This window comes from Lipophrys pholis (assembly GCF_963383615.2).
Source record: "Lipophrys pholis genome assembly, chromosome: 16".
In the NCBI taxonomy this organism is placed as follows: domain Eukaryota; kingdom Metazoa; phylum Chordata; class Actinopteri; order Blenniiformes; family Blenniidae; genus Lipophrys; species Lipophrys pholis.
The window spans coordinates 3,750,530-3,762,337 of NC_137634.1; the positions used below are offsets into that span (position 1 = coordinate 3,750,530).

General features: G+C 47.2%; 1 protein-coding gene across 1 annotated transcript; it reads left to right on the forward strand.

The window, feature by feature from the left end:
* The first annotated feature begins 1,604 nt into the window (after positions 1-1,604).
* Positions 1,605-11,194, forward strand: ripk4 (receptor-interacting serine-threonine kinase 4). The gene is made up of 8 exons (XM_080483184.1): positions 1,605-1,938; positions 4,188-4,479; positions 5,627-5,775; positions 5,952-6,001; positions 8,232-8,390; positions 8,500-8,615; positions 9,307-9,547; positions 9,705-11,194. The coding sequence occupies exons 1-8, from the start codon at positions 1,757-1,759 to the stop codon at positions 11,048-11,050; spliced, it is 2,535 nt and encodes an 844-aa protein (XP_080339310.1). The 5' UTR covers positions 1,605-1,756; the 3' UTR covers positions 11,051-11,194.
* The last annotated feature ends 614 nt before the right edge of the window (positions 11,195-11,808 follow it).

Consider the following 11,808-nt stretch of genomic DNA (forward strand, 5'->3'; position numbering starts at 1 on the left):
CTCCACATTACTGTTGTTTTATGATAAGTGAAGGATGAATCATTTACCCGTCTTGAAGTGAGAATCCTTGGATTAAACACTGAACTTAACGGCTGAAAAACACAAAGAAGAGAGAGATTTGGGTTTAAGTCCGAAACTGTGTTTTTTTTTAAGAGGCTCTGCAAATGTTATTTTGTGTGTGAATCTTTTAAATCTTCATGTAGAAGCAGATCAGTAAAGAGAACACAATATTCATTCAGTGTGTGTGTGTGTGTGTGTGTGTGTGTGTGTGTGTGTGTGTGTGTGTGTGTGTGTGTGTGTGTGTGTGTGTGTGTGTGTGTGTGTGTGTGTGTGTGTGTGTGTCCTGAGACGATGAGTCCACACACCAGGTCAATATCACATAACCCTCCTATTGTTCACTGAACTTTTTTCCACCTCGGGGTTATATAATGTGCTGCAGAGGGACAAAGGTGTGTTTATTAAATGGTACATTCCTGAGTTCATGGACTCGGGTACTTTACAATAAATACTCTCTCTCTTTTTCTTTTTCTTCCTCCTGGCAGACGTGAGAGAAAGCTCAAGACTTCAGGGCATCGTGGAGACAATTGTGGTGACGGCGTGATGGTTTGTGTCTCCACTCTGTTTGAAAGACGAGGCGTGAAGCAAACAGTGGGAGGGGCTTCTCTGTAGTGGGAGGGGCTTATCTGCCGTGGGAGGAGCCTGTAGAATTCTACTTGTGCCATGATCCGGAGTGAGCAGTGTGAAATTTTGTGCACAAAAAAACTTGAGCAAACAAAATGCTTTTCTACGTTCAATTAATAGATTTTTATGTTCGAGACTTTCACGCCAAATCGCGGCGTTTTTCACGCGGGTTTGTCGTCCAGCTCTCGGACTCACTGCGTCTTTCCAGCTCTCGCCCAACATCCACTCTCTTCACGCGCTCAGCTCTGCCTTCATGTTCTGTTAAAAACTAAACCTGCTGTTCAGACGGGATTATGACACATTTTCCATAAGTCCTTTGTTTTATGTAATTCAATCATATAAATACCTAAAATGTGTCATAATGCATTAAAAACCACAAAACACTATTTGATTGGCTGTTTGTTTGGGTGTTTATTTTGGCACATTTGCAGCGCGGTGCTCAGTCCAACGAGCGTGAAGGCTGAGTGGAGCGTCGCTCATTTCTACCTCTTTCCCCTGTAACTCTGACCACTGATATAATCTCATATATCTCAAGGTTTGAATGTAAATCAAAGGAAGAGAGGAACTAAAGGTAAACGGCTGCCAGGTGAATAAAGCTCCAATCAAACTGAGAATAGGCTGCACAAAAACTTTCCTGTGTTGGTTCTACAACATCCAGAACTTTCCCAGTTGGGATCTGAGTTCTAGATGATTTCAAGTTGATCAAGGCAGATTATCGCTTTGGTAACTTACATGATCTGCATCACTTAAACTCTTCTGGGGTTAAGGAGAAGTGGATAGGAAAGGAGATAGGAGGGACTATTAGGACACACCCAAGGAGGAGGAGCCTGGCTCAGGTAGGAGGAGGAGCCTGGCTCAGGTAGGAGGAGGGAGCCAGAGGGAAGGGCCTCTCTCAGCTCCAGGGAGGGGCCTGGTTCAGTGTAGGCAGAGGGGAAAAACAAGGAAGAGCTCACAAGCGGGCAGGTCGGTGTGTTTGTCAGAGTGTGAGCAGTCTGTCCTCCCCTCCCCAGAGATTTTCACCTTGGAGACGAACAGAGGGAAGGAGTTTACTGCTGGTGGGACCCGCGGCTCGGACATGGACGTCCCGGATTCTCCACATGGGAATATGGGGCTCCTACGGACCTTTGACTCCTCTGAGTTTGGCAGCTGGGAGAAAATAGGCTCTGGTGGATTTGGACAAGTCTACAAAGTCCGGCACAAACAGTGGAAAACATGGCTGGCCATCAAGTGCCCTCCCTGCCTTCACATGGACGAGAAGTAAGTCCCAGCGGTAGTGGGTCAAAGACTCACTTCACTCCTTTGTGAAACCTGTCCTCAGTCTATCTTTTCACGTGTGATGGTGCTCAGGGCAGCCAGCAGAGACCCTGAGCCTCAGGTACTGAGTGAGTCACTGTGTGGCAGTCTGGGCAGCTGGAAATGTGCCTCAGCAACAAACAACAGGCCATGTTTGGGTATTCCAGTGAGGACATGGCTCCCAGGGTCAAAGCCGAGTGTGTACACACACACACACACACACACACACACACACACACACACACACACACACACACACCCTAGCTGACCGCAGTATTTCAACCCTTTAGGCAATTTCCACTCCTACTTATGTAGTATTTCACCTTTCAAACATACATCCAATGCAGCTATTCCTTCTTATTCAGGCTGTAAATGGCACATTATGATGTAAGATAGTAGGATTCAGTGGTGTGTCACATTGTGGTTATATTTATCTAAATACAGAGCATATAAAGATGTTGATTTCAGCCATACAAACTGGAGAAAAAAATCTTAAACAACTCAAAGTGTTTCAGTGAGTGCTCCTAAAGGGTTAACTGTAAATAAAACACTCATTTGAGTGAGTTAATGTTTGAAAAATGATGGCAGAAATTATGCCTTTGACATTAAACAGGCAATTTCAGGTTATATATATATATAAATATAGATCACACCAAACTCGGCTAGAGACTTGAGCTATATGGTTTTACACCTTGATCCATTTGTGTATATTGACGTTGCTCTTTCATGTTTCGCTCAAAGATTTTGTTTGAGGGTGAAATTTTCTCTTCCCCTTGTGATTTCTATCCGTGTGTCGGAAGAAGGCATGTTGTTGTTGTTGTTTTTTAAACATGATGTATATTTGTTGCTTTGTGGATTATTGATACCTGAATGCAGCATCATGGGAAGATTTCACTCTTCACATTCAGTCTGTGGTGCACACACACACACACACACACACACACACACACACACACACACACACACACACACACACACACACACACACACACACACAGACAGATCTAATCATGCTGTGAGAAACTTGAGAAAAATCCACACCGATCTATTATCTTGTCATGGTCGCCGGCTCATTTCAAACGGGCGGCGTTAAAGACCGCCATCTTCCCCCGCAAACTTAAAGGCTCCGGTGAACCTGAACCGGTGATGTTATCGCCTGCAAACATCGGCAGGGTACATAAACAGTAGTTTGCCTGCAGTCTGCGCTGAGCAGCAGCAGCAGCAGCAGCAGCATCAGGGGCTCAAAGACGCCTTTGTGTGTCGGCCGCTGTGTGGCACAGACAATGCAAGAAGCTGCTGAACCGGTCCTGCCGGGCCTCTCCGCCGGAGCGGGACATTGTGAGGTGCTGAGCAGCACTTTGGATTAGAGGGAGCTTTAGTAAACAAGTGCTCCTCTGTTTGTTTGGTTGTTCCTGCCCTGGCAGAGGTTTTTATTTGTTTATTTTTTTGCCACCCGTTGCTCACAATTACAGTAATCTGAGACCAGAACAGACTCGCATGGCGTTCGAATCTCTTTGCTGCATTTCGGCTCATTTCACTGATTGTTGGTTGCGGGGGGGGGGGGGAAACATCCGGCTCGTTCCTCGTCTCTCACGTGTCCTCATTAAGACGCCGCTCTTTGAAAGCGTGAGATGTGTGAGCGCTGAGGTCATGAATGACCTGCACGCTTGTGTTTGAGGAATGTCATGAGCGCCGCCGGCGGCGCGCTGATAAAGCTTGAGCAACGCTCAAACACTCTTTATGTATTTTTTCTTTCCAAGTGTTTTAAGCCTGGCTGAGCTCTCCTGCTGTGCTGGAGTGTCTTTAAGTGAACCGTTGCACAGTTTCCACCCATATTGTGGATGAATTATACCCCAGGGTCACGACCTCACAGCCCCCCCCCCCCTCACGGCTGATAGGCATTCAGCGTTAATCTGTGAAGTTGATGTATAATGTGTTGGAATTTGAGGGAGCCGAGGCAGCCACGGCATTGGAATGAGCAGAATCTCCCAGCGATCAAGTTAATGTTTGATCATGGAGCCGGTTGGATGAACGACCGAGCGCCACGCCGCGCGGGAGCAAAGGTCAAAAAGTGTGCGTGATTTCAGAAATCGCTTGATCATGCTCGCACAAGAACACATGAGTAAGCGACCTGTGCAGGGATGAGCCGGCGACGCGTTGTAGAGCAGCAGGGAGGTGTGGAGCCGGACTGTGATTGGTTCTCTGTAACGCAGGGAGCGCTCGGAGCTGCTGGAGGAGGCCAAGAAGATGGAGGCGGCCAAGTTCCGCTACATCCTGCCCGTGTACGGCATCTGCGGCGACCCCCAGGGCCTGGTGATGGAGTACATGGAGACGGGCTCGCTGGAGACGCTGCTGGCCACCGAGCCGCTGCCCTGGGAGCTCCGCTTCCGCATCATCCACGAGACGGCGGTGGGGATGAACTTCCTGCACTGCATGGAGCCGCCGCTGCTCCACCTGGACCTGAAGCCGGCCAACATCCTGCTGGACGCCCACTATCACGTCAAGGTAGGAGCTCATCGCCACGTGAAGAGATGAAACCCCGAAAACTGAGCGAGTAGAAATGCCCTGATTTGATGTTAATCCTTTGTTATGACCCATGGCTCTGCAGCATCGGCTTCTTTTTCTAATTCATATTGGCTCCTTGAAGCTTTCCTGAAAGTAGCCCTAAATAAATAATATAATCTGCATCGCAAATAAATTCTTATCTCCTTGAAAAAAAAGGGCAAAAAGCTAAAACATCTAAAATGGCTACAAAGAGAACAATTGTCAAATGAAAAAAACAAGCCAAGATTCCTAAAAGAATCAAAACAGCTGAATTAGAAAGAGAAAACCATCTAAAAACAAGTAAAGTAGCTAAAAGCAGCTCAAAGGCCTAAAACCAGGAGTCAAAATGGCTCAAAGAGCAGAAATAAAATGGCTGAAATCCCTCAGATCTTAACAGCAACGGTCAAAACACACATAAAACACTATGGCTACAAGATTTAATCCACTAAAATAACTACAACCAGGTAAAAACGTTAAAAGCTTAAAAGAAAAAATCAATTAAACAAATTTTGTAATTGAACAACTTCAGCTGTGTCACATCGTTTTAAAGGTTCAACAGGATTTCTGCTCTCGGTGAAGTTTTATCTGGTAGATCGTAGAAAATAGTGCTTCTTTTAAGCCATAAAGCTCGTTTTGATCTGACCAGAATTCAAATACACACTTTAATTTAGGAGCCTCGTGGCGCTGGCGTGGTGCTCCGCTGCCTCCCCTTCATCCATTTTTAAATGACTCTGAGTCGCGCTGGGCTGGGTGGGAACCGTCGTCTCTGGAGTTTAATACCTGGATGTAAACACCTCACCGGGGCCTGTCCTGACAGGATTCATTTAGCTCCTATTAAACCTCCCTCAGTGTGCGTGTGTTAGTGTGTTAGAGTGTGTGGGTGTGCAGGGCCTCTCCTCTCCTGCAGGCTGGGACACGGCTGCGTTTGCCCTCACCATACCACTGAGCGCACATAATGAGAACTTAGCAGGGTTCGTCATCGCTGCCATGATGTTTCATGAGAGACGGGGGGCGTGCTGGGCTGTTTGAGGGTCTTATCTGATCTCTCTCTCTCTCTCTCTCTCTCTCGCTCCCTCTCTCCCTCTCTCCCTCTCTCCCTCTGCCTCAGATATCAGATTTCGGCCTGGCCCGGTGGAACGGCTTGTCACGGGCCGACGACATCAGCAGAGACGGATTCTGCGGCACCATCGCCTACCTGCCGCCGGAGAGCATCATCGAGAAGGACCGAGTGTCGGACACCAAGCATGACGTGTACAGGTGGGGATTATTTTTTTTTTTGGCCCTTAACCATCCAATCTTTTAGTTATGAGTGAGGAATTAAAGCTTTGGGGAAAACACCAGTCAACTACCACCTTTTCTTCTTGTTTTTTTTAAATTCCAGTAAGACGTTGATTTCCTTAAATTCACCATTTTGTCTCTTCTTTTTTTTCCAGTTTCTCCATCGTCATCTGGGGGATTCTCACTCAGAAGAAACCCTACCAAGGTGAGACCCGTCCAGAGGTCAAAGTTCAACAAGGAACTTTACTTCTTTTCTTTTCCCAAGTGGATAAAAACTGAACAATAGTCGTGATTATTGTGGCGATGAGTCAGTGATGGAAATGAACCAAATACTGCTTCACCTCCCTTCAGTAGTTTTCCGTAAACTAAACTACTTTCTGTTTTCACTCAAGTGGAAGAAGAGATCCTTCCTTCCATAAGACGTATATAGGGTCTGTTTCATTCTTCTACGCTTATACCAGTCACCACTTCTGGCGTTTTACAACAAGTTATGTGCAGTCAAGGTCAACTTTTTAGATTTTAGTTGGTGCCAACTTTTTTTTCCTCTTAACATCAGAGAAGAGGAACAGAAGAAAATTGGAGCCACTCATGAGAAAATAAAATGATGGGAGGTGATTTATTATTTTTTTTTTTATTTTTAATCTTGCACTTCAAGAAAAAAAATCGGAAATAAAGTTGAAATACAATGTTGACAACCCCTCCATGATTAATTGTATGGATTGGTCCACTTTATTCTGGACATTCTGACTTTTTCCTCAAAGTGCATGATGAAAAAACAAATCTACCTCCTGTCATTTTCTTCTCCTCATGAATGGGATTAATACTCTCCCATTAAAAAGGTCACTTTTCTCCTAATAATTATTGATACGTATAGTTTTTCACATGTTTAAGTTCCACACTGATGCTTCACCATTATTAATGCATTTTATTCCTATTTTAATTTATACAAACAATTTAGGTGACAAAAGTTAGTTTTTTCCACGATTCAAACTGTGAAGCATTTCAGATTTAATACACAATAACTGTAACCGTAATAATAAAGTGTTTGATATCTAATAATCAAATATACAACATAAGTGTGTGATATCAGTTCTACTGGAAGACATAACCAATTGTAATGTGTTTGTTTGAGAAGAGGAATCTCTAAAAAAAAAGTACATTTAAATTATATTCTTTTTTTCTTCTTTTGTCTTTGTAAAAGATTAATTTTACTTCCTTCATCTATGTGACTTTACTAAAACTTGGGTCTGATCTGATCTTCTATTACTGGTAGTATTTCTGTCTCGAGTTGTTTCCTTCAATCTATCTGATTTTAAATAAACGACCCACCAAAGTCGAACACTGAGAGTTCCAAGTTGAGGGAGAAGAAAATGATTAAAATTCACCCCTGAGGTGACATGAAGTCACTGTTTGATTTGTACAATTTGTTTAAAACGTCACTGCTGTGGGTGGGGAAAATATTTAGCAACCTTAAACACTGAACCAAAATGAATTTAAAAAAAAAAAAGAGCAAAGGTCAAACTCCTCCATGTGGTTCATTAATCGCTCCAAATTTTCCACCTATTTTTAACTTGGCACGAATGAGCTTTCATAATTTCCCGTAAACACAATGAGAACACACAGGTTACACCTTCCTGTGTGTGTGTGTGTGTGTGTGTGTGTGTGTGTGTGTGTGTGTGTGTGTGTGTGTGTGTGTGTGTGTGTGTGTGTGTGTGTGTGTGTGTGTGTGTGTGTGTGTGTGTGTGTGTGTGTGTGTGTGTGTGTGTGTGTGTGTGTGTGTGTGTGTGTGTGTGTGTGTGTGTGTGTGTGTGTGTGTGTGTGTGTGTGTGTGTGTGTGTGTGTGTGTGTGTGTGTGTGTGTGTGTGTGTGTGTGTGTGTGTGTGTGTGTGTGTGTGTGTGTTTACTCTGTGAATTCCTGGCAGGTGGACGGGGCCAGACCGGCAAGCTCAGACTATTTTCCTTTTCTTTTTTTTTTCCACGTAGTGTTTTATTTTCCCAGGCGTATCAGGTTGAGGCCCGGTGCCTTCGATCGGGTGCTTCCATGTCGGTACCGCCTAAGTTGATCCAGATAGAATCAAAAAGTGACGCGGGCCGGTTACCTTCCCTTCCCCTTCGTACTCCTCTTCACCTGCGAGGGGAATTATGGCCACAATGGGAGGCGAAGCGGCGGCGATTAAGGCCTCGACTTGTTTGTTCTGAATCACTGGCTGGGCCGATCCCACAGTCAGATTAAACACAAGAGGCCAGAGCCGGGGCTTAGGGAGCTTCTCCCTGTTTGCTCCCATGGGAAACAACACTCCCATATCTCCCCCACACAGGAAGAGGGTGATAAACCTCCGTATAATTGGCTGTCTAGAAAGGCGTGGGACTCGCAGTTATGGAACGGCACTTTGTGAAATCAAACTTTTATTTTTTGTTGTTGTTGTTCCCGTCAGGAGACAAAAACATCCTGCAGATCATGGTGAAGGTGGTGAAAGGAGTGCGTCCGGACCTGGGAGCAGTGCCACGCTGTCGACCTTCAGCCTGCGCTGGATTCCTCAGCCTCATGCAGCGCTGCTGGGCCACAAAGCCCGACGCCAGACCCAGCTTCCAGGGTGAGTCCGTCTTCTTCACGGCAACAGAAAATTCCCAGAGGTGAATGTTTCTTTAGTTCCCGGGGAAAAAAAAAAAAAAGCCCTCACACGGGAGCCGTTGTCCTTCCAGAGATCACATCCGAAGCCGAGGAGCTCTGCTCCAAACCTCAGGAGGAGGCGAGAACGCCGACCTTGTCCACGTCGGAGCCCGAGCCCACGTCGCCGAGTTCCCCCACGGGTGGCCTGGTAAGAGAGGACGGCTCTCCGTGAGCTCATGCAGTGATGCTCTCAATCTGGTCCTTTAGTGTCCTCAGGTCATCTCTGAGCGTAACTGGAGTCCTTTATGCGGTCGTTGTCTTTTCCTTGTAATCCGACATCGTTTCCAAAACGTTTTCATTTTGAGATTTGTTGTGTGAAGCGACGTTTACCGTCTTTAAAAGTTCAAGGAAGAGTCTTTTTTTTTTTCCTGAACAGGTGTTTTCCTTCTCAGTCGTTGCGTTCCTGAGCAGTTATCGTGCCTCTAAAATATTCAGACGATGACCCATTTCCTGCCTTCCTCATCAATGTGTAACCATCCACCAAAACACCACCGGTTTTATTGAATTTTTTTCTTCCGTCCGGACATTGTTATGACTTTATAAGTCATTTGTTTGATTGGAGAGTCGTTGCATCACAGGAGAGGAATGTCGACAGATGGCATTGTTTAACCTGTGAGCAGCGCTGTCACTTCCGTGCTGCTTGTTGTGTACGTGACATTCAGAAAACATCCAGTTTATGGCAAGTGACAGCTGTCACCGTGAAACTCGTGTGTGAGGACAGACCGGACTTCCGTACGCAAACGGAAGGTTTGGATAAGAGCGGCAGTCACATGACTAGAAATGTACAGAATGTCCGGGTCTTTGCACTCACCCGGATTTATGTATTTTTTGCTCCACAGGAGAACGACAGCAAGCCGGTGCGTCCGAAGTCGGCCACGCTGCCGGATAAAGACTACACCCTGTCGGAGCTGGTGACCAAGGTGGATTCCTGGATCTCAAAGAGCTTCGAACTAGTGACGGAGGATAGCTGCCACAGCAAGGAGAACACATGCAAGAGACTGTCGGGCATCTCCTCTGCAGACTCCGCCTTCTCCTCCCAAGACTCCATCACGCTGTCCTTCGAGAAGGAGAGCCCGTGTGGTAAGAGCTCAACTAAGAACCACTGTGGTCACGTATTGTGATGAGGTGATGTGTGGTTTGGATATTGGACACACTATGTCTACGGTCAAATCAGTAATTCAGTATTATTCATTAATTTGCTGACCAAGACATTGAAGTTTCTCCCTTCGTTGTACAGAATTAGCGGAGGTCCAGAAGCGCAAGCTGTGTGAGGCCATCAGGAACAAAGACATCGCCAAGCTGATGAAGATTCTCCAGCCGCAGGACGTCGACCTGGTCCTGGACGGAGGGGGCAGCCTGCTCCATCACGCCATCGCCACGGCCAACGAGGAGGCTGTCAAGTTCCTCCTCCTGAGCAACGCCAATCCCAACCTTTCGAACTCCCGCGGCTCCTCGCCGCTCCACGTGGCCACGGAGAAGCACCTGAAGCCGCTGGCAGAGCTCCTGCTCGGCCGGCGCTGCACCAACGTGAACGCCAAAGACGAGGACCAGTACACGCCTTTGCACTGGGCGGCGCAGAACGGGGACGAGGCCATCACGCGGCTGCTCCTGGACCGCGGCGCAGCCATCAACGAGACCGACGGTCAGGGTCGCACGCCGGCTCACGTGGCCTGCCAGCACGGCCAGGAGAACGTGATCCGGGTGCTCCTGAGCCGCGGGGCCAACATTCGGGTTAAAGGCAAGGACAACTGGACGGCGCTCCACTTCGCCGCTTGGCAGGGCCACCTGGGCATCGTGAAGCTGCTGGTCAAGCAGGCCGGCGCCGACGTGGACGGCCAGACGACCGACGGCCGCACGCCTCTGCACCTGGCGTCCCAGAGGGGGCAGTATCGAGTGGCACGGATTCTGATTGAGCTGGGAGCGGACGTCCACCTGACGTCGGCCGGGTCCAACACACCGCTTCACGTGGCGGCGGAGACGGGCCACACCAGCACCTCCCGCCTCCTGATCAAGCACAAAGCGGATATCCGCGCGTGGAACGCCCAACAACTCACTCCGCTGCACCTGGCCTCGCAGCGAGGCCACCTGGCCACAGTCAAGATGCTGATCGAACAGGGGGCGGACCCCTACGCATCCAACCAGGATCTGCGTACCGCCTGCCACATGGCGGCGGAGAACGGACACTGCGAGGTCCTGAAGGAGCTGCTCCTTCACTGCCCGGACGGAGGATCCGTGCTGGACAAACAGGGCCTCAGCCCGTTACACCTGGCGGTGAAGGGCGGGTACTCGAACGTCATTACCATGCTGCTGCCGCACGAGTGCCAGGACTTGGTCACGGAGAGCTCGGTGCAGCAGGCGGCGGCGGAGCCCGCGGTCCAGGAGGACGTCGGGCACTTCCATGAGGGCATTGGGCCTCTTCAGGGGGATATTGAGCCCCTCATGGAGGACACAGGGTCCCTCCAGGGGGACATTGGACACCTTCGGGCGAGCACTGGGTCCCTCCAGAGGAAAGTGGTCATTCTCAAACTGACAGAGCACAGGAACAAAGACAGCCCACAGCCCTGCGCGTCAGCACAGTGCTAACCAGAGCAAAGACAAAAATGTGGCTTCCTGTCTTCCTTATATATATATATATATATATATATATATATATATATATATATATACGGTATATACATATTTTATTTTTTATTTTTTTCTACTCTGCTGCGTCAGAGTTGGGTGCGGGATAGTCATTCCAGTCTTTAAAAAAATTTTGGGGACACAAAGGGGCCAGGACCCTCACGCCCAGATAAGCTTTGATGTAAATATGTACACTGTGAATCTGTAAATACAAAGTATAAATGCTGTTCCAATTTTAATGTTTACTTTTTTTACTCAGTGATTATAATTAAAAATGCTACGTCCTTTAGGATCTTCTTTTTTTTTTTAAACTACACCAGCATGCAGCGGGTATACCTGTAAGCTATATTTAAAAGAACACCAACCTGGGTCGCGAGCCTGTTAGACAACTTGCAGTAGATCAATCGAGTCATTGCATTTAAATGAGACATTCAGTGTTCTGTACGTGTTACATATCAGTGCTGCATCATCCATTAAAACATCTAAAATCTATTCTTTGGTTTCAATTTGTTGCTTTGGGGTTTTTAAAACTTGATCAAATGTGTTTTTACAGTGTGTGAAAACCTTTATCAAGGGAAACACAAAGGGTTAACGGTATAATTGCAGCCTCACGCAAACATTGTTTTCTTTTTAACGTTTGGACGATGAAACACGCTTTGCTTTCTAAAACGTTGTCCAATCTACATTCGCATGGAGCCTGAGATACAGAACTGTTTACA